Genomic DNA, 21,412 nt, shown 5'->3' on the forward strand with positions numbered 1-21,412 from the left:
GGTTTGGCTGGAGCTAGCCACCCTGTTTTCTAATGGCTTGTTGGCATCCATCAGTTAAGGAATGAGGCAGCGGTCTACTAACGCGAAAGCTTAGAAGGGTTAGACAGATTAACCTTGAGATTACTTGCATTCGGGAGATGCAAGTCTTACACGAGCTTGTAAAAAGGGATCAGGTTGGGATGTAATCGGCCTTTCTCCAGTTCTGCATGTAAAATACCCAGGTACCCCACGGAGCACGCTTACAGACAGGCTATCAATAATCGAGATCATCCTGTACTTGTACCTAAGGTGGGGATGCACATGGTCAGATGTTGTTACATCCGATCACATGACTGATTGCCGAGTGGTTATGGCGACATGTCTAGTCGAAGTTTTGAGCGACATGCAACAAAATATGCACGCTGTCTGTGGTTGGCTGATGGTGAGTTAAGCGAGGAAAACACAAAGGAAGAGAAAGGTGACCTTACTTACGGATTGTTGAACTGGTCTTTAATGTCGCGCCAAAGAAGTTTCCAGAAGGCAGTTGTGCTGAAAGTATACCATTTTTTGTATTGGCTTCGAATCCAAATGTCCATCTAGTATCAGCGGATGCCACGATCTTAAAAGTGCCTTTCGCACGCGGCGGCAGCTTTCTGGAGGACCTTATATTCGGGTGATTGAAGAGCTGGGAAAGCCGATGGTCTCTTCGTCGGGTTAGGAACGGCCAGAAGGTGTATAACGTCTAGCACTGCCTTCGGTACACCAGCGTCCCGAGCTAGATCGGCCCACATCTCAAATGAAGGAATCTGCAAAAGGAGTTCGTCGGAATCTTCGTTATCTTTTGTTATCGTAAGGATCTGAGCTAATTTGAACGAGTCCTGTAAGGCCTTATCGATATCAGAAGGAGGAGAGATCGAGCTACAGAATGGGTCGAAGAGAAGCATAATCTTGGCTAGACACCATGCTATTGGGTGAATAAGCGTCTTGTCGATGTTATCGGCGTTTCCCAGAATATTGGTATCAATTCGTTGCATTATCTTCCTTCTTTAGTCTAAGCAACAAGAAGAGGCCGGCAACTAACCATAGCAGCAATAGCCCACACATCGGCTTTATAGAAGCACCTCACACCTGTCCAGACCTCAGGAGCACGAAAAGCTTCGGGTTGCACCCAGCGTGAGTTGCTGCCCTCTGGTCCTGCTAGCCCCAAGTCTCCAAGCTGGATATCGAATTGCCCGCCAACTCTAGACATAAGGACATTCGCAGGTTTCAAGTCTGCGTAACTTAGTGAATGGTGTAAGAAGTCACTGAAAGTAAGCAGCATACCTGAGTAAACAAGGTGCTCTTTTTCTAGCTCCACAAACGCCTTTAAGCATACCTCGACGATTTTCGCAACCAATACAGAATTTCTCATGTGATCCTCGAAAGGAACCTCCGCCAGAGTCGTATCCATCCATTCAAAGGCTAAACAGAAAGGATTGTCAGCCGTCCAACCAGTAGGGTTGTTAATAACGTCACGCAACTTTCGAAAGTTCCTATACGATGCAATGGAAGGCCTCTTGTAATACTGATATTCCTTTATTAGGCAGTCTACCTGACTCAGATTCTCAAGATTGGCGCTTTTTACAACCGCCCTGGCGTAAGAATTACCGTAAATCCAACCTGCAACGTGATTTTAGACGTGCCATAGACTCTTTGGAAGAAGATATTGAACGCCAGGCAAGAGCTCGGCCTTGAAAACAGGGCTGAAGATCGTCTTGTCGCCAAGCTTTTCAATCAGACGATATGAGTATTTTCTTCCACGAATAGTGTTCCCGATGCGCAGGGCCATGGTGCTTGATGCAAACGCGATACACGAGTGATGTCTGGAAGGATGCGGGTTGTTGAGAAGGAAATATCGACCGAGTCGGACGAGCTCCGGACTATGTGTTTATTCACATAGAAGGATCAGTGTATGGAACTTGAAACCGGTTCTCTGAACAGCTCAAAACACTTTTCAACCTCTAATCTCTTAACCAAAGTTGAGTCTACAGTTTCGAGACGTCATGTAGTACTCGTTTCGACTCCGGAGAAAGGAGTCGTGCCGCAGAACGAGAGCCGGGAAAACCTCGGCCATACGGGCCGAACGAGGATGTTCACATCAACCCTCAAGTCAGAAACTCACTCCACTTTTGATAACCGATAAAGCAATAAATTTCTCGAACTGCTTCAAGAGTCATCCCCACCACGTATTTCAAGTGGCAATACACAACTCATATTTCACCTCGCCAGAAGCTTGAATCATAACTACAAGTACGAGCTTACCCGTCAGACCATACGGGAATATGCAGCATTTTTTGAGTAGCACCAATATGCCATCCGATCCAGGTAAACCACCTGCGCCCAAAAAGGCAATGAACCGGTGGCCGTGTACACCCACCCTAACCATATCTGATAACGTGAAGATATTATGGCGGGTGTACATAGTCTGAGATCATACGGTTACACTTGATCAGGATAATGCCTGCGAAAGAATCTTGCTTCCCCAATACTCCTCAATCGCAAAGATTGATTCTCCTTGCCACAGTCGCCATGTGCTAACCGAGACATAGGATGGCCTCTAGCGATTCCGTAACAGACGTTGAGAAAGGGGCAGTGACAACTCCAGGCCCAGCACTTCCACTAGAGTCTGGAGCGGCTGTGAAGAAACACGACCCCACACTCAATGTGCATGACGAAATCACACCTAAGAACAAATTCCTGGCATGGTTGTACCAAATTGAGATACTCCTCGGCTTTGAGGCTCGAGGTATACACCGTGTGAAAGAGCAGGACCAAACCGAGAAAACCACGCTCAATTTCTGGCAGATTGTCATGATGTGGTTTTCCATTAACGCGGCCGCCCAGAACATTACCCTTGGTAGTATTGGGCAAAGTGTATTTGAGCTCGGATTCGTTGATGCAGTATGCTGTAGTGTCTTTGGTGGCATTCTTGGGACCATCCCAGTGGCTTATACAGCCGGTTGGGGCCCTTGGAGTGGAAATCGCACTTTAGTAAGTTTTTTAAGGCATAGTAGGTGGACTGAGTAGCTAATAAGGTTTTGTAGATCGTAGCTCGATTTTCTATGGGATGGTGGCCTGTGAAAATATGTGTTCTGCTTAACTTGGTGATTCTTATCGGTTATTCTATGATAGGGGCGGTTATTGCTGGCCAAATCCTTTCAGCAGTCTCATCAAATGGAAGTCTGTCGGTTGAGGTGGGTATTGTAATAACAGCAATTTTGACATTTGTTGTCACGACCTTCGGCATTAAGATATTCCATCACTTTGAAAGGTATGTCTTTCCGGTGTATTGTCCTGACTTGATTTAATGTTCTCAGATGGGTATGGGTTTTCTCATCCGTAATTCTGCTTATTCTGTTGGGGACTACCGCACGCCATTATGATACAACGACGCCTTCTGTAGCAACCGGCCGGACACTGATCGGAAACCGAATCTCATTCTTTTCGGTTTGTCTCTCTGCTGCAATCACCTACTCGCCAGGTGCTGCTGACTTCCTCGTGTACTGCAATCCGCAGTCTGCTACGCGCTGGAAAGTGGCTGGTGCAACCATGCTCGGGCTGACACTTTCCTTCTCGCTGACATTCATACTCGGTGCAGGATTAGCATCCGGTATTGCCACTCAACCGAGCTGGGAAGCTGCTGGCGCTGGATCTGGCGCTCTTATAGTTGCCGGATACTCCTCCTTAGGTGGCTTTGGGAAATTCTGTTCGGTTCTGGCAGCTCTCGGTTTGATATCCAACATGGTACCTCCAACTTACTCGTCCGGTATCGACTTCCAGATTCTCGGGAGATATACAGCTATCGTTCCAAGATTCCTATGGAACACTCTTGCCGTAATCATTTTTACCGTTTGCGCATTGGTAGGCAAGGACAGTCTCTCCGAGATATTTACGAATTTCCTGGCTTTGATGGGATATTGCAAGTTTCCATTTACCGCCATAAGAATTCCACTAACGTCACTAGGGGTTGTACTTTGGATCGTCATCACTCTAGAAGAAGAATTCGTTTTCCGTAGGCGCTCTGACCCGAAGTTTGTTTGGTCTGACTGGAATGTTCCTTCCCGTCTTCCACTTGGACTTGCTGCTACTGCAGCGTTCTGTGTCGGTTGGATAGGTGCTATACTATGTATGGCACAAGTATATTATGTCGGTCCTTTGGCGAAGACCGTTGGCGATTTTGGAGCTGATATGGGGAATTATGTTGGGTTTGCTTGGGCAGGCTTGGTTTACGCACCGTTGAGATGGTTGGAGTTGAGACATTTCGGGCGATGAACAGTACTAATATACCAGAAGTTTGTTGGTTTTGGAGGGCACCTCTGGGGTACAAAGCTCATTGGAGCTGTTCTACATTGAATAATGTCAGCAAGAATTGGTCGAAGCAATTAAAACTTTCTCAAAGGTTGGTCTATTAGCAACGTCGTCTCTCGCGAGTAGTTCGATGCTAGGAAGGAAATAATTTGAAGAACACTCATGACAAATCTGAAACCTCTTGCAAAGCAGACAATCAGTCAAAGAATCTGACATTTGATCAAACGCCGAGAATAAATCACGGCATCTTGTTACTGCGGTCCATTGTTGGTGACCCGCATTTCCATCCTTTTCCAAGCACGAGAAGAAGCAAGTATGCTTAAAAATCGCTAGTTTCAGGTATGCTCGAAGTCGGTTTCCTTCAGTGTGTTTTAACCTACTTCTTGCGGATGCTAAAGTCATTCGTGGAATTCGAAGATTTCAGACCGTCACTCATAATGGGTGCCGAAAGGTCATTCCTTGGTGTTGTTCTTTCCGGGCTCATGCGATTCAGGAGTTTACAATGTCACGACTCATGAAAAGGCAATTCTTCTTTAAGTCCACAAGTTCAATAATCAAGAAACGTGACACAAAGATGAAGATTTCTTGGCATGACCTAACTTACTTGGCATTGTTTCAGTTACACGAACACTCAACACCCATGAGGAATTACTACCAGAGGTTGTTTCCTTTGGATTCAATGTACCCGTCCGAAGTTTTCCTGTATTCATCCGAACATTGCAGTTTGGTTATGGTAGAATAACCTTAATCGTATTCGTGGAATAATTGTTATGCATAATGGTACTGCAAGTTCTTCTGCCGACATCATCAAGTCACATTCATTTACGTGCACGGATTTTCTAATATTTGCAGCCGCAACTCTCGGCTTTTGGACAACAACATGATGGAAAAGGGTCACACTTCTCTTCTCCGCAAGACACTTTCATTCTGCGGATTAATTATTACCATGGACTTTCTAAGTTTGTTTCCTGAGAACTTGACGCCAAGATTCCGCTAGCATGGCTGTTCCTCCACTATCCCATACTGCCCCTTATTGCACAATCAAATCTCCTTTGCTGGCAACTTGCTGGTGGATCTGGGGTGTTCGCCGCAGAAACAATCGGACGAAGCGGCTTTCCGGGCTGAGCCGTCAGCTAAGTTGTTTCTCTTTTATCACCCCCTGTCTTCTCCAGTAAAACACTACCAAATAGAGAATTGCAAATTGCAGGAAGAGTCTAAAGTGGAATAAACAAGACTGACTAACCTGATGAAATATATTAACTCCGGCCTCCATTGCGTGGCACTCCACCGATTAGAGCACCTGTGATGAAAGCACTAATACAAAACTCTAGGACCATGGAAATATCACGATGGGCCCCTGCAATCTTGCGCCATTCAGAAGGAATATAAAGTATACCCGTTTACCCTACGAATTGCTCCCTTATCAATCTACAAGATCTTACATTCTTTTCTCCGTTCCAACTTCAATTACATTCTTTTTGACAAAGACAAAGTCTATACATTCATTTTTTTTCCCTCACTTACACCGACCATTTAAATATCCATCTACAACTGTCTACTCCGCAATCGTCACAAAACTGCAAATATGAAGTTCTCTACTGTCTTGTCTTCCAGTCTTATGGTTGTAGCCGCTCTTGCCGCACCAACCCCAACTGTTCAAGAGCCAGTCAACGCTGCGTTTGAAAAGCGCGCAAGCGTTACCGATGTAAGCCATCAAAAGTTGCGTATCTTGTGTCTTCTCTAACATACTTTCAGACACCAGTTGGTTACGCTTCTCAAAACGGAGGAACGACTGGGGGAGCAGGTGGTACCACTACCACTGTCTCTTCCTTCGCCGAATTCACAGCAGCCGTCAGTTCAAGCGACAAGAAGGTCGTCTACGTGTCGGGCCCAATAACCCAGGCAGCCAAACAAGTCAAAGTCGGCTCCAACACCTCCATCATTGGTAAAGACAGCTCTGTTGTCTTCACCGGCTTCGGTCTCATCGTCAAGGGAATGAGCAATGTTGTCATCAGAAACATTGCTATTGCCAAGGTCCTTGCTGCAAACGGTGATGCCATTGGTGTGCAGAAGTCCACCAATGTCTGGATCGACCACGTCGACGTTTCCAGCGACAGAGACCACGATAAAGATTTCTATGATGGTTTGCTCGATCTCACCCATGCGGCAGATTTTGTCACAATCTCGAACAGTTTCGTTCACGACCACTGGAAGGCTTCTCTCGTCGGCCACTCCGACAGTAACGGCGCAGAGGATAAGGGACACTTGCGCGTAACCTACGCCAACAACCTTTTTGAAAATCTCAACTCCCGTGGCCCATCTTTCCGTTTCGGTACCGGCCACATGTTCAACAACTACTATAACTCCGTCTCCGACGGAATCAACACTCGTCAAGGTGCTCAAGTTCTCGTTGAGAACAACGTCTTCGTCGACTCCAAGAAATCCGTCTACAGCACCGACGGTGGATTCGCTGTGGCCACTGGCAACGACTTTGGATCTGGATCCAACACCGCTCCGGCCGGAACTCTCAAGACCGTACCATACTCATACACTAAGCTCGACGCTTCCGCCGTCAAGGCAGCTGTCGTCGGTACGGCTGGTGTTACCCTCAAGTTCTAGATGTGGAATTCGAGAACTTCTGTCGCGAACTTCGCTATGTGGATTCGCCTCTTTTGTGTGGAATTTTCTTGTAAATAGGATCCTGCTTGGCGCACACATCAGAGCCTAGTGCTCTGGAGGTATTGGATAGATTTTGTGTCTGTACTTCTGTATATATCTTTTAGCTTATGCATGGTCGTTTGAGGAAAATCAAAGCGAGGCTGGTGCCGTTCTGTTCTTCGTAATTGAATTTTTGCAAGTACCGTGAAACCTATAGCTGGTTACTGCCAATAACAGCCAAGTGCCCATCTGTCCAATCCTGTGGCTTGGTGTCAAGCGAATTGTCTTCACTCGTTCTGGACATCGGTGAAATCGGTGAACCGTGCTCGACTCGAGGCAAGCTTCCGGTGGACAAAATAAGTGGCAGTCGAAACACGGTATTTGTCCGATCAAGTTGACGAATTATCGTATATTTGGTGAGTTAATTTAGAACAATGTGAGATATTTAGTCTATTATTTTCAGTAAATAAGACTTCTTACGCTCTATTCGAAGTCGGCGTATTCAGTCTAAGAATAGTAGGAAGGTGATTGACAATTATTTGTCCTCCTCGAGGCAACCACAAACTCTTCGTTCGAAACATGTATTAGACAATGGAGGTCACATAACAGGCTTTTTGCACGTTACCTAAGATATTACAAAATTGAAGGAAAAGTTTTAGTGCTCAGAATGTGTGACTGGGATGGCACGTGATTAACCTCGATCGACACTCAGTTTGATTTAGCGAGGCCAACTTTGTAAAAGATTTCGCCACTCATGAAAGTGGGTTACATTATACTATGTGCCTGCATCTCCCGAAATGTAACACTTCAGATAAATCGCTTGCTTTGCAACACTTGATAAATTGAGTAAACAATGATTTAAGGAGGGAGTTAAATCAGTGCTTTTTTGGAGACAGGCTCTATACTGTACTGAGAAGAGACATGTTTGAAAATAACTCTGTTCGGGAAAGTCGTTGAATTGGCTTACTCGCTCTCATGAACCATCAAAAAGACGGAACGAATCTGCACCCAAAGGACACCCATTCTCCCGTGAAGATTCATAATGACATTGTTAACAGTAATATACACAACAAATGAAAACGAAGAACGAATATATTACTAAAAAACACCCAGAAAACAAGGTCCTGCACGTTACAAGTCTACATCAGCCACCTCGTTCGCATGATCACGGATACAGAACATCTTATGTCCGACCTCGATTCCAGATACACAGAATTGAGTCTTTGCTTCACCAATCTTTATATACAAAGGGTTTGCATTCGATGCAAGCAATTTGCGGTAGACCGGAGCAGACAGCTATACATGGGCGTATGTACAAAAAGCATGGTTGGCTTGAAAATAGCCCTGAACAGTTCAGACTGCAGGCTTAATCCCCTGAGGTGACAGGCTATCTGTATATATGCGTACCTGCTTCAAGCTAAGATTGACTGCAGTATCTAGTAACAAAACCATTGAGTGTTATCCGGATCAGAAGGTGTTCTGTAATTGAGCGTCGGCTGAGCAGCCTGCACATTGACCAAGCCGACTTGTTGTTTCCTTGCTTGAGAAACAAAGAAATCCACGAGTATCGCTTAAATAGCGGTATCAAGAATTGACTACGATGGTATTGGTATCTGAATATACAGTAGAACATGCACTATGAACAATGAATACGTCTACTAAATAATCGTATAGACTCATGCATGAAAGGTTTCTACATGTAAAATCTGTTTAGATCAAATGGAATCAGCATATAGACGAGAGATTCAAATTAATAATGAATAACCTCGTTCAAGACACGATAAACACAGTCGACAAGAAAGAGAAGACCACATGGCATGACAGAAGGGAGAGGTGTGATGAGCAGTCGCTAAGTGGTAGACCTGCAGCGCCGCAGGAACTTTCCTCGCTTCTGGTTGGTCGACACTAAAGCACCCATCACCCCGTACCTTAAAAGGCTCCGACTCCCCCTCCCTCACCAACCTTCCTACAACTTCTTCTTCCATCTTGCAGGTCATCTCATCCATCGAGTCCATCCCCCACAACAATCATCCAATTTCTTCGGATATCATAGGACCCCTGTGAGGACTTCCCCACGTGAAGCATTTCCGGTACCCTCGATCAGCCCTTATCGCTTGATCGTGCGAGGACAGTCCAGCCAAGGCATCCCAAGTCATCGATACTACATCAACAGCTCATCGTGGGAGAGGATTCCATCAGACTCGGACATCAACAGTCAACCCGAATCATCACCCCGTCGCGACTGAGCTTTGAAATCCACGCTGGCTTGATTCTCATATCAACAAAACGCACTCATCGCTGTCGTCACCCCACGCCGACAGTATGACTGCTTTCACACCGTATCCATATGTTCTGACTTCAGAGAATACATATTGGAGGCATTGTCCCTCATCGTTCACATCGGTATCGTCAAGGCCGTCCTCACTTGAGGAGAGTCGTGACAGATTTTCACCACAACCAAAGACAGCAACAACAAGAAAGGTCCATTGGGCCTCCGACGTGGTAGACAATGATCAAACACCAAGAATAGTTCGTATTTCATCGATGAGAAATACAAAATCGACTTCGTTGATGCCATCGCAGACCACCCATCGGTCCCCAATTCCGGCAATGAATTCTTCAGTCAGGATCATGAGGAACAGGATCCCCAACGACTTCGGGCTCTATGACACTCGCCATATGGTATCTGGCCCCATGATAAACTCCCAGAAGACTTCAAGAGGTCAGCTTGAGGCTATTCCCAAAAGGCAGCCTAGAACGTCGTCGTCGACTCCCCAGCTCCATGACCACGTGACCTCGCTTAAAATCGTTGGGCCTTCCGGAACGAGTCGATCCAAGAGAAGAGCCACCCAATTCGACGCAGGCTCACTGGCATGTACTTCATCCAGTGCAAGATCATACCCCTCAAACAAAAAGCATTTTCACATAGACGGATCTCTTCCACCCGTGCCAGAGGCACCACCCTTTACTTGGCCTCCACCAACGCCGAGGATTAGCAGACTGCCCACTCCAGATCTGGACGACATTGGCTATCAGGGGTTCTGCTCCTGCGATGATTCACATTACGATGGTCATCGCAAGCTGGAATACTCTCGGAATGACGAAAGGTCGTCGAAGTTGAATGCTCAAAGTATGTTCGACCAGCCACGTTCTACTCCACAACTTTCTAACTTGAATAGTGCAAACAGCGCAATTATATATCCAGAGCAGGAGGTGCTGAGAGTTTTGAGTAGTCGTGGCGGAGTACTTGGGTAAAATTGAACATTTCGGTGGTGCTGTTCGGTTGACAATGGTCTTCAGGAACGGGGATAAGGTGTTCGGCGTTTTGCGTGGCGTAGGGACGAAAACTTATGTATTATGATGTGGAGATATTTGTGACATTAAAACAGCTTTGCCCATGTACTGAAAACCAGATAATGAAGAATGAACCGCGGGAATTCATTTATGTCCTTCTTTTCAGTTGTGTTGATTGCTGGTCTGCATGTCGACAGGCTCCAGATAGGCAAGCAATGATGGTGAGATCGGCGCACGAGAGTTGTGGGTATAAAAACGAGACTCCGACCGGGTATTCAGGAGTTATTTAGGATCCATAACCATTACTCGAGCCGTGAGTAGCCACGATGTTGTGGTCGTTGAGATATTGTGCGTTTGTTTCTTAGCATGTCGTTGAAGGTGGCTCGTTAAAGTCTCCCATCGATGTGTCGGTTTGACATCACGTGAAGTTTTTAGTGGGCTTCCAGGTTGCTGTGATAACGACAACCCCACGTTCGCTAAATGAGCTTCATAACCCCTCCTCCGAATATCGCAAACAAAACATTGCGAACGACATTACCAGAAAATATCAGATAGACCAATTGAACAGGAAGACCTCATTTTCAAATCAAAAACAATCGATCATCCCAATATGGCAGACTTCAAAACCGTGTTCACAAAGGATGCTGCTCCTGGTAAGTCCTTGATACTTTTCTGTTTCAACCTTGATAGGAGGGATCAAGCTAATATTTTCTTGTAGCTCTTGGACCATACGTATGTTTCCCCTCCAAACAACTCTAATTTACGAGCTCATCTGATGACTTTCGAATCCAGTCTCAAGCAATTGCTACTTCCTCAACAATTTACTGCAGTGGTCAAATTCCTTGCACTCCAGAAGGAGAGATCCTGAGCCAACCAACCTCCTCGATCTCGCAGATGACGGAACAATGCATCAAGAACCTATCTGCAGTACTAGAAGCAGCTGGTAGCTCCATATCAAAGGTCGTCAAGGTCAATGTTTTCCTCACGTCGATGGATAACTTTGTGGAGATGAATGGTGTTTATGAGAAGTTCTTTACACACAAGCCTGCGAGAAGCTGCGTTGCTGTGTACCAATTGCCAAAGGGGGTTCCGGTCGAGATTGAGTGCATTGCTTTAGCTTGAGTACACGATAAAGACAAAAAAGTAGAGCCACGAATGCAAGTCTGCACCTGCATCGACAATTGTCACAGAATACTCGCAGCGCCGTTGATTTTTCCCGCTCCTCTATATCCATGCTTGGGGTAGATTGTTGATTAAATCTCAAAAATCCTGGGACTGGCCTGTTTACGGGGAGTATGTTCAATTATTCAGTGGTATTATTCGTACAAATTTTGATCACACTGGCAAGGTACAATGTGTTCGGGGGAATGCTTTCAGCTCAGGCTCTTCGAGTCACCTCGAGCTTAGCTTCTCGGGAAGGTTGAGAAGTCTAGTGATGCAAATGCGATGCATATGTTTGAGGCAAATTTGAAATTGTATCTTGGACCGAGACCCGAAGGCACATTCATCTCACAATTCTCTACATCGTTAGGACTTCTCTGCATTATTGTATGGTCACGCTCTTTTAAGCTACTTTATCAGACCTGGTTGCATTAATCTTCCGTCTGACACAAAAGTCGCCCCGTTGCACGGCGTCAAATATCAATCCCTCCAGCTTTTCCAGAGCGCTTAAATCCAGCGTCCGAAAGAACAAGCGCCAGTAAGCTGATTCCTTGGCGTGCACTTTTCATTAAAGCAAAGTTCTCGCGAGCATGTCTCACTTACGGTGGCTGATCCTACAGACAGCTTGGAACTTTCAGCCGAATCTGGCTTGTGTTTGATAACCCCGAAGTTCCAAATCCATAGGATTCCCTACCATGTACCTACCCTAGCCTACAATCTCGGAATTTACCACCTCAACTTGATCATCGCTAATTGTTTTACTTTCTTCTCAAATTGATCTTTTAAAGCTTCATAGATCAAAAGGGAAAATCCTTTGGATATGCGTTAATGTAACTTGCAACAAGACCATTTCATCTAGCGCACAAAATCCTCTCACTTGGATGAACTAGCGTTCAATCCTTCTTCCAAAACTTAAGTCAGCTTACTTGCTGGTTGGTGGGTCTTTAGGGCTGAGCGGCGTAGAGACTGAGTTATCATGATGTTTAAGTGCTGACAGGGCCGTTTCTTCAGCAGTTGGTCGGAACACAGGCAGAGGATTCCGTATTATCGCAATGCAACGGTCTTTTCTAGTTGATAAAGTGTTGACTAATACTTTATCGTCATACTTCGTAAAAAGGACTATTGCCTGTTAGTTTTCTAGGAGCCTCAAGTGTTGCTCCATATAATGAGTACGATAGACCCCGCAGTAATGCATCTTCGAGAGACTACTGTAAATTCAATACCGGAGGTACAGATCTTTGGAAATATCAACAAACATTGAACGATGACCTCAAGATCATTAACCAAGACCCAACCTCGCGGTGGACAAAATATGTGGCAGTCGAAACACGATATTTCTTTGATTCAGTTGACGAAATATCGTAATTTAGTGGATCGACTTAGAACAATGTGACACATTCCGTCAATTATTTTGAGTAAATAAGACCTTTTAAATTTTGTACGAAGTCGACTTATTTAGTCTGAATATTCGTGGGTTAGTACCTGACATCTATTTTGTCCTCCGCGAGCCAACTGACTCTTTTCCTAATAAGTATGGATTTAATTTCAAAGATCCACCCAATAAGAAATAGTTCGTGTTCGGCCACTAGAATCGTATCTACTCAAGTAGCACTCTGCTAGTGCCTAAGCTCGGTGCTTCGGCGGACCCTAGTGTGTAAATACGAAAAGCAAAGGCCTCTACTCAAATTATACGAAAGAAAACATCGCGAGTTGATTCTACATGTCTCTCGTTTGTCTACAATTCTCTACGTAAATCGAAAATACGAATGGCAAATCCGTCAGCAATAAGCGTGGTGGCAAGCATCAACTCGGTAGAAGTAACGAGTAGAAGTAACGAGAACATGTGATATTGTAATCCCCAGAACGATTGCAAAATACGAGAGAACACGGACAATCAAGTATCGTGAAATCTGGGTTTCTATAATCTCCACCGAACCAGAAGACGAGGACCCGCCACATCGTAAAAGTTGGTTAGCATCACGATGTGGAAATGGGAGCTGACAGGACAGATTAGGGTTACTCAGCAAGACTTAAAAAATGCAACACGAGTTGGTTTTCCGGAAAGAAAGAAACAAACACCAGAGCAGGAAGCATCACAACTCCTAATCAAGAAAATAACCTCTTACAAGCCCATCATCCAAGCATTTGCAAATCAATCCCATCCCCAAAAACCTTAAAACAATCCATCCAAAGGCAATTCAACCATCCGGGCAACACAGCCACCCTAACCCAAAGAACCCCTAGCGGCCATCCCACAATAGAAATCGCAACGCCCAAAACATGCGACAATCTGACACCAGCGGTGGCTGGAGATCTCGCGTCGATCAAGCCGAACGCTGCCAAACTCACGAACCCGCTGCCGGGGGCCCAGCATTCAGCACGACCGCCACTAAGGCAGTTACCTGGTCGACACGAGGGTGGATTTCGTTCGTGACGGGATCTGCGAGGTGATGAGTGTCAGGGAAACTGCATTTGCACCTGTTCGGACCCATAATCGGCGACGCCCGTATCGTGCGTTCGGTGGCTTTCGTGTAGGGCAATGGGAGGCTTCTCATATAAGAAGTCGGGCTGGCATCCTTTGCGTTGACCTTCATGCATACTCGATCCCAAAACAATTAATTTCATTTTCTTTTGTGTGCGGTAAAACTACAGAGCCTCTTTGCTTCTTCAAACACCAGGGGAGACGAATTATTCCTCACGTCAGCTCGAACGATCTGGAAATTACTACTCGCTCAGCTCTGCACAAATAGACGTGGACCTCGAGAAGGCTGAGAGCTTCAAAAACGTATTCGACTTTGAAATCTCTCACATTCGTTCAAACAATACCACGATCGTAAACGACGTCAAATATACAATCAAAATGCAATTCTCGACTTCCTGGTTATTGATGGGCCTCTTCTGCTGGTCGACGGTCCTCGCTACGCCAATACAAAAGCCCTCACCGGTTCCTTGCACAGACGTGAGTATTCCTTATCATCGCAGACTTTTCTGAACGCCACTAACAATTACACAGGAGATAAGAGACGCAGTCCTGAATGGCAAGATGGACAAAACCGCATGTTGCGCAACCAGAGACGGATTATGTGTCGGTAGCTCAGCAGAATCGAATTCAGCTATCAGCTTCGTACAACGGAACTCGCGATAATACACCACATCCCACGACACGAATATCAACGACAACAATTTGAACATTTCTTGCATTATAGCGAATCATTTTTGGGAGCGATAACACGGGCCTTTACGGCGATTGCATTGGGATCGGAGTTTTTTTAATTTGTATTTTTCTATCGGAATATATTCGGGTGGAAGGTCGGAATGGATAAGGCGTGCTACATAGCAGGAGCCACCATTGTGTTGCAAGTCTGATGGGACACCTCGATACGGAAGAATAGCAACATCATCCCCGAAATGCTATATTTACTGAATCCTTTTGAGTAAATATACAATATTGTCTCTATTGGAATGGCTAAATATGCATATTACGGGAGGGGTATTAGAAAGTTATTTTTTAGAAGCGTTATGTTTCGACAGTATCCCGTCAGTTTTGCAAAGCACTGGTGAGCCCATCGATAAAGGTGCGAGTCTCGACGGTTGCGGGGTTTAAAATCAACACGGGAAGGCCATATGTAAATACGAGGCGGGGCTTTCATTGGCAATACGACTCCCTCAATCACGAGGCAAACAATACCAACACAATACTACATTATCTTCGTGTTGCCTCTGTCATACCGCTTTAGCGGCAGAGAAACTCGTGCTATTGGTGACAAAACCATAACAGCTCTATTATGCAGGTCAGCACTAGTATACGTATATGACTGGATTTGAATTGAAGAGTAAACTTACGGCGATATTCAATAGGGTGACTTCTTTCGCACCAAGTGTTGGTGTGCCACAGCAGTCGTCAATTAAAATTGAATTCCAACCTGCATTATATCCATCCACAAAGGTACCCAAGACACACTGATCAGTATTCACACCAGCATACAATACCGTCGATATCTTCTCCTTCTCCAACACCTTCCACAAAGGCTGTTCAGGAGTCCACAACCCACTCATCCGATTCTTGGCGCAGTGGATATCAGAAGAATCAACATGCTTCTTTAGCGGCGGATATATATCTGCATTCCAAGTATCCGCAAACAGACAACGGCCTTGGTCGTCTGGCAACTCGGCACCCAAGCCCATCCACGGCCGAAGCTCCGACGTGCTCGCAGCGATCTCGTCTTTCATGAACCCGCGCTGGACACCGCCAGGCATCGTTTCCATATCATGTTCCGTCAGCCCCCAGTTGAGCCAAATGACCTAGAGCCCCATGCAGGTCAGCCTCATAAACATGACTGTTGGGTACAAAGTAAGCGCGCATCTGATTACCTGTATTCCGGCGGCTCTGCATTTCTCGATTACTTTGATGGTCGGGTCGATGGCTGCTAGACCCTCTTTGTGTTCCATACAACGCGCGTCGAGGAAGAAGTTCTGCATGTCTACTATTACGAGAGCCGTGGAATCCGCTGCGATGGTCACTTGGGTTCCAGATGGGCCCTCGGTTGCCGAGAATTGCAGTTTGTTCTTCGAGTCGCCGGATAGGTCGAAGGTTTTGGTGGTCTTGGAGTAGTGCCATGGTCGTGTTGAGGGTCCAAATGAAATGTCCGTCATCTTGAATATTGGTGATGATGAGTTACCGCTGCAGAATACGAGTATTGAAGATTTTGAGATGCCATCTCGTCAACGTCACTGCAGCTATCTGCCGCCAAACAAGTGAGGGGCTCCATTATCTGAACTGATAATGCAACTTTCGTTACAGTGGGGTGCATTTAGTTTGCACCCCCTGTCCCATCCTTACCACTTTAATTGGGTCTGACTAGGGGTAATTCCTATGCTGCTTTTATGATCGATTTCTCCATTCTACAACAATTTTGAAGCTATTCACAATGCCTCTAAGAAAGGAGCTAACCCCTGGTATGCGCGATCGTATCTGCGAGCTCTCGACTACACTTCATTATGGTCCTAAACGGATACACACGCTATATCCTGAATGGCCGATTTCTACGATTAAGAGTATAATTAAACGCGAGGCCTCTCGAGGAGCTAAAAACGAGTCAAGACCACGATCCGGCCGGCCTCGTGCTCTTACAGAAGAGCAAAGGGATCACATCTACGATGTTACGAATCATATCAACCCCCAGATCAAGATGCGAGACCTCCTATACTCTATCGACGACGCTTGTAAAAAGCGGTCACTCCAATACCTTTACCGGGAGATGAATAAGAGAAAATGGAGGCAACGAAACCGACCTAAGATTACACAAGCTTATGCTGACGCTCGACTAGCCTGGGCTATTGAGCACCAAACCTATAGCCTAATCGATTGGCACAAGGTCTCCTGGTCAGATGAGTGTACAATTGAGAGAGGGAAAGGGGTTAAACTAGTGTGGACATTTACTCGGCCTTGCGACCAGATCCTTCTTAAGGATATACACCCAATTCGAGGCTCTGGAAAGAGTGTTAGGAAGATGCTTTGGGCAGCCTTTGGCTCAAATCGTCGGACAGGATTAATACCTTTAGATGGCGACCCAGAGGCTCCTCGAGGAGGGGTAACCTCGTGGGTTATAAGGGAGGTATATCGAGCTTTTTTGCCAGATATTATGGTTGAAGGAGGGGAGTTTATGCACGATAGGGCAGGTCCTCACCGGGGCCATATTGTTCTTGACTTTTTAAGGCAATTAGATATTAAAGTAATGAAATGGCCCCCTTATTCGCCAGACCTTAACCCAATTGAGAACCTTTGGGCCTTAGTTAAGGCAGAGATTTATAGACTCTATCCTGAGCTTGAAACAGCCCCTGATACAGAGGCTACTCTTGATCTACTTGTACAGGCAGCACAAGAGGCCTAGCACGCTATTGATATCGGTATTCTATATAGGCTAGCAATGACAATGGAGAAGCGGGTAAAGGCTGTAATTGACGCGGATGGATAGTATACAAAATACTAGGAATAGCTTCATTTTTATCCTATAAAAGCAGCACAATAACAAACCCTAATCAGGCCTAAGTAACTTGGCAAAAAGTGGTAGGGGGTGCAAACTAAATGCACCCCACTGTATCTCTTTCTGGGGTTGATGTCGAAGAGTGGAGGTCCATGGTGGGGCAGACTTCCCTGTTGATTAATAACACCCCTGACTCCCAGCCTCCCGTTCCACATAATATGCACCCTTGACATTCAGACTTTGTGATTTATCAGGCTTCACTATTTCCTAATTTGGGTAGTGCGTTTGAGATGTGATTTACAATCGCGCAGTTGCATAAGGTCCACACAATCGAAAAAGCTGCAGGTGTACCTAGATGTTAAAGCAATGTTTAACAAAGCAAAAAAATGGCCTTACTCCACCAGTGGGTGACACAATTGTGTGCGCACCCAAGAACTTCGAAAGTAGATAACTCAGCACAACAGCTAGATATCGTATTTCTGGTAACATAGGCTTATTCGCGAGGCTTAGGACTACTACTGAATCAAAAAAAGATTACAATTGGATGTTATCCCGTCGTTAAAATATTACTTATAGTTTCTGGCTGCGCAGAGAGTTATGTCAACCCCTGGTGCTCTGTTTGGAAGTTTACTGATCTTCCGGAGACTATGCCCCGGAACCCCATAAACTCAGATAGACAAGTGCATAGATATCAAAATATGAGGATCTGCTGTCTAGGTAAGGATCACACTGGATGTATATAAAATGAAAATGATCATAGTTTTGATATCTAAAGAAATTTTTGTAAGAAAAATCGCAATAAATACGAGCCTCATGTCAACCACTGATGAGTGGCATGTGCAGATATAAAGATGCTGAAGCAACGATGAGGGGACTATTTGAGACGTCGCTTTTCATCGTGTTTATGGTGATTTAGTTCCTTGTCCCATGTATCTTTTACTCGTATATCAGAGATATTTGTTTAATTTGGGGAACATCCGAGGATCCAGACATTGAAAAATTAGTAGCTTTAGTAGACTTGTTAGATAAAGACAGGCACCCAGATGAAGAGATAGACTTTTGTTATAAGGAAATGAATATGGATATTCAAATTTAAGAATCCTATTCAAACTATGTTTAACCCAACCCTCATCGCGTCCGTGGCGAAGTATTGTATACAACTCGCAGCCCCTCTCAAGAACTATAATATTCCTCATCGTCATCAACTATATCATCGTCATGCATAGCAGCAGCCAGATTTATTTTCGACTTCCTATTTCTCTTTCCAAGCACGACTGGGCTCCCAGGGGAAGTCAGCGCTTGATAATGATCGTATTCACTTTTAAACTGCTGCTCTATCTCTTCCTCTTCCTCGTCATCCTCGATACCGTCCATACCCAAAGCTCGTCGCGCAGGCCGTCTGGCTCTTGAGCTTGGTAGTCGGGTAGTTAGAGGTGGCGGCGCACGTTTTTTTCCTTTGGAAGAGGACCTGCCTTTCTCTGCTGATAGCGGAGCGGGAGGTGGAGCAGGCGTTGCAACGGGTTGCAAAGGTTCGAGTGCCGGTTTCTTGGGATTTTTATATACATATTTTCGCTTAGCCGGCGGAGCATCGGTTGGTGGAGCAGGTATTAAGGATTGATGCTGCATCGTGTTTAATTGCATAGGTGGGTTAAGAGCGAGGGCAGGCGCGAAGGTGGGCATTGGTAGAGGGTTGCTGGTAGCTTCAGCTTTGGCGTTAGCTTTTGCCGCCTTTTTCAACGCATTCGTAGCCTTTCGAGACTCCATCGCAACTTGCATTTGACCTTTCTGCCATCTTTTGCGTAGACTTTCGGAGAGCTTAGCAGACTTCGCTCGCTTCTTTCGCAGCGCTTCAGCAGCTTCAGGGTCCAGCGTTGACTCATCGATATCCGGCTCCTTGGGTTTGCGCTTCCTTTTCACTCCACCTGAAGACGAGGGCGGGGTATCGGCAAATGCCACCGATGGTAGAGGAGGCAGTATAGGAGTATTTTGCATGTTTTCAGGGGCTGCAGGCAAGGGGGCGATGGGGAAAACATCTGTAAATTGAGCTTCTCGTTTCCGTTTCTTTGGGCTCTTCACCGACGACGCCGACGACGGTCTTGTGGGCTCTGCGGTGGTTGGTCCTGTTGATTCGTTCTCATTGGTTGATGGCGTGCCATTTTGACGTGTTTGGTTGAACAAAGATTTGGCAGCTTCTTTTAGATTATTGTTCACATCTTCTTCTAGAAAGTCTCTCGTGCTCGACCCCTCCTCATAAGTCGGGCTTGCTGACAATGGTGGAAGGTGAACATCCGCGAGCTTAGACTTTGCTGGTGGCCTCCCAACACGCTTACCGGATGGAAACGTTCGAACAGCTGGGGTGCTACTGCGGCTGCCAGGGCCAGTTCTTGTCCGACCCTGAGGCTCTAACCCCATGTCCAGATTCATCCGTGGTTTGCGAGCACGTTTTGCCGGAAGCTCGTCATTCTCTGTCTCCGGGGTGTCGCTTCGTTCTGCATCATAAGACTTGTTGTGCTTGTTTCTCTGACTTCGGCTACGTCCCTCTTCGGATGCATCTCCTCTGGCCTGTAATTTACCGCTATATGATGGTTGTGGTTGGTTACCGACGTGATGAAGTTGCGATGAGTAGTTGAAGCCGTAAACATCTGCATGCTTCATGTCTTCAAACGTGATTTGATCTATAAGCCTTCCTCTCTTTCGCTTGTCCATGGCTAACTCTTCTTTCGTGATTCTCTCTGCCATCAGAGGTCTGTCGATTAACTTGATTGGTTCTGGTTCTCTTCCTTTTTGCCGCTTGTGTATTGCACTGAGGAAATTGGGGAGGCGGAGACTTCGTAGCCGCTCAACGAGGTCATTTTGCTTTGCGTCGGTAGTATCATAGCGTTCCAGAAACTGTTCCCAGTCGCTTCGGCTCAGTTTAAGCTCAGTCTTGTACGCCTCCGCAATTCCTAGATATTTCTGATCTTCTACCTTGGCCTTTTCTTCTTCGGCAAACTTGGCTGCCTCGGCCACCTTTTTCGCTTGGGCTTTGACGTACGACTCGTGTATATATATTTCTTTCTCAATATCATCCCATTCCTTCTGGTAGTCAACCAAGACGCCCGCAATGTAGCTGGTGCGGTCATATAGATCTTCATATGACGCTTCATCAACGTTCGCGACATAGTCTTCAAAATCTTCAATCGAAGTGAATTTAGGAAATGGGTATCGCTTCGCCTCCAATTTCTCCTCGTTAGATGCATCAAGCTTGCTAAGAAATGAGTTTTTCGGAAGTTCTGGCTCTTCCGAATTTGGACGAGTAACTACGGATTCTTCTCGGTCATCAATTTTGTCGTAGTAGTCAAAAGTCGTGGTGTCATAAGCCAATATGGGCTTGACTTCGGGTTCATCGTCAGATTCTATCGTGGCACTAATCTCTTGATGCTTGGCAACATTATCGTTTGCCTCATTTACCGTAGACAAGACAGAGGGAACCGAGTCACTTTTTACCCTCGCTTTTCTGTATTTCAAGATAATAATAGACGGTGACTCGGGTGGCGGCGTCAGAGAACTGTCAGAACTGTCATCATCATCGGTCGCAGTACTGGGTCTTGTGCATGACGCCACGTGATCGTTGAAATCCTGCATTAAGTCAGTCAAGGAGACCAAGAAGAATTGTTGGAGATGAAGCGCATAAGTACTGACCTTGGATGACATCTCTGAGAAGCTGGAATGGCAATGAGGACAGGTTGAGGCAGAAGAGAGAGAAGAAGACGACTCGGATGTCGTCTCCATTGAGTGGTTTGAATTAAGTGTCGGGCCAGTCTTGAGAGTCTCCGGCAACTGATGGACGGTTACAACATTCGTTTTGGCTCGCGCCATATTGTAAACCAATATATTGGAAACTCTCGCCCGTTCTGAGATTACTCAGGGGAGCTAGGAAAGCTGTAATGTGATTGTCGCAAGACTTGGGATCTGTGGTGATGGTTGTCTCACGACGGCTGAGTAGAAAG

General features: G+C 45.8%; 10 protein-coding genes across 10 annotated transcripts; 6 read left to right on the forward strand and 4 right to left on the reverse strand.

The window, feature by feature from the left end:
• Positions 1 to 599: 599 nt before the first annotated feature.
• GLAREA_08280 (Protein kinase-like (PK-like)) lies at positions 600 to 1,390 on the reverse strand (the record flags this gene model as incomplete). The annotated part of the gene is made up of 3 exons (XM_008090325.1): positions 600 to 1,016; positions 1,061 to 1,251; positions 1,303 to 1,390. The coding sequence occupies 3 exons, from the start codon at positions 1,388 to 1,390 to the stop codon at positions 600 to 602; spliced, it is 696 nt and encodes a 231-aa protein (XP_008088516.1).
• Positions 1,391 to 1,651: 261 nt separating this feature from the next.
• On the reverse strand, positions 1,652 to 1,807 carry GLAREA_08281 (uncharacterized protein; the record flags this gene model as incomplete). Its single annotated transcript, XM_008090326.1, has 1 exon — positions 1,652 to 1,807. One exon carries the CDS (start codon positions 1,805 to 1,807, stop codon positions 1,652 to 1,654), a length of 156 nt encoding a protein of 51 aa, XP_008088517.1.
• Positions 1,808 to 2,327: 520 nt separating this feature from the next.
• GLAREA_08282 (uncharacterized protein) lies at positions 2,328 to 4,290 on the forward strand (the record flags this gene model as incomplete). The annotated part of the gene is made up of 4 exons (XM_008090327.1): positions 2,328 to 2,434; positions 2,568 to 3,009; positions 3,063 to 3,289; positions 3,336 to 4,290. 4 exons carry the CDS (start codon positions 2,328 to 2,330, stop codon positions 4,288 to 4,290), a joined length of 1,731 nt encoding a protein of 576 aa, XP_008088518.1.
• Positions 4,291 to 5,911: 1,621 nt separating this feature from the next.
• On the forward strand, positions 5,912 to 6,945 carry GLAREA_08283 (Pectin lyase-like protein; the record flags this gene model as incomplete). Its single annotated transcript, XM_008090328.1, has 2 exons — positions 5,912 to 6,031; positions 6,082 to 6,945. The coding sequence occupies 2 exons, from the start codon at positions 5,912 to 5,914 to the stop codon at positions 6,943 to 6,945; spliced, it is 984 nt and encodes a 327-aa protein (XP_008088519.1).
• A 2,361-nt stretch (positions 6,946 to 9,306) lies between these two features.
• On the forward strand, positions 9,307 to 10,204 carry GLAREA_08284 (uncharacterized protein; the record flags this gene model as incomplete). Its single annotated transcript, XM_008090329.1, has 2 exons — positions 9,307 to 10,114; positions 10,164 to 10,204. 2 exons carry the CDS (start codon positions 9,307 to 9,309, stop codon positions 10,202 to 10,204), a joined length of 849 nt encoding a protein of 282 aa, XP_008088520.1.
• Positions 10,205 to 10,888: 684 nt separating this feature from the next.
• Positions 10,889 to 11,400, forward strand: GLAREA_08285 (YjgF-like protein; the record flags this gene model as incomplete). The annotated part of the gene is made up of 3 exons (XM_008090330.1): positions 10,889 to 10,931; positions 10,997 to 11,010; positions 11,071 to 11,400. The coding sequence occupies 3 exons, from the start codon at positions 10,889 to 10,891 to the stop codon at positions 11,398 to 11,400; spliced, it is 387 nt and encodes a 128-aa protein (XP_008088521.1).
• A 2,899-nt stretch (positions 11,401 to 14,299) lies between these two features.
• Positions 14,300 to 14,584, forward strand: GLAREA_08286 (uncharacterized protein; the record flags this gene model as incomplete). Its single annotated transcript, XM_008090331.1, has 2 exons — positions 14,300 to 14,398; positions 14,453 to 14,584. The coding sequence occupies 2 exons, from the start codon at positions 14,300 to 14,302 to the stop codon at positions 14,582 to 14,584; spliced, it is 231 nt and encodes a 76-aa protein (XP_008088522.1).
• Positions 14,585 to 15,162: 578 nt separating this feature from the next.
• GLAREA_08287 (Isochorismatase-like hydrolase) lies at positions 15,163 to 16,092 on the reverse strand (the record flags this gene model as incomplete). Its single annotated transcript, XM_008090332.1, has 3 exons — positions 15,163 to 15,219; positions 15,283 to 15,741; positions 15,811 to 16,092. The coding sequence occupies 3 exons, from the start codon at positions 16,090 to 16,092 to the stop codon at positions 15,163 to 15,165; spliced, it is 798 nt and encodes a 265-aa protein (XP_008088523.1).
• Positions 16,093 to 16,367: 275 nt separating this feature from the next.
• Positions 16,368 to 17,330, forward strand: GLAREA_08288 (uncharacterized protein; the record flags this gene model as incomplete). Its single annotated transcript, XM_008090333.1, has 1 exon — positions 16,368 to 17,330. The coding sequence occupies one exon, from the start codon at positions 16,368 to 16,370 to the stop codon at positions 17,328 to 17,330; it is 963 nt and encodes a 320-aa protein (XP_008088524.1).
• Positions 17,331 to 18,596: 1,266 nt separating this feature from the next.
• Positions 18,597 to 21,281, reverse strand: GLAREA_08289 (uncharacterized protein; the record flags this gene model as incomplete). The annotated part of the gene is made up of 1 exon (XM_008090334.1): positions 18,597 to 21,281. The coding sequence occupies one exon, from the start codon at positions 21,279 to 21,281 to the stop codon at positions 18,597 to 18,599; it is 2,685 nt and encodes an 894-aa protein (XP_008088525.1).
• Positions 21,282 to 21,412: the final 131 nt, after the last annotated feature.

The sequence above is a fragment of the Glarea lozoyensis genome (assembly GCF_000409485.1).
Source record: "Glarea lozoyensis ATCC 20868 chromosome Unknown GLAREA9, whole genome shotgun sequence".
NCBI classification, from domain to species: domain Eukaryota; kingdom Fungi; phylum Ascomycota; class Leotiomycetes; order Helotiales; family Helotiaceae; genus Glarea; species Glarea lozoyensis.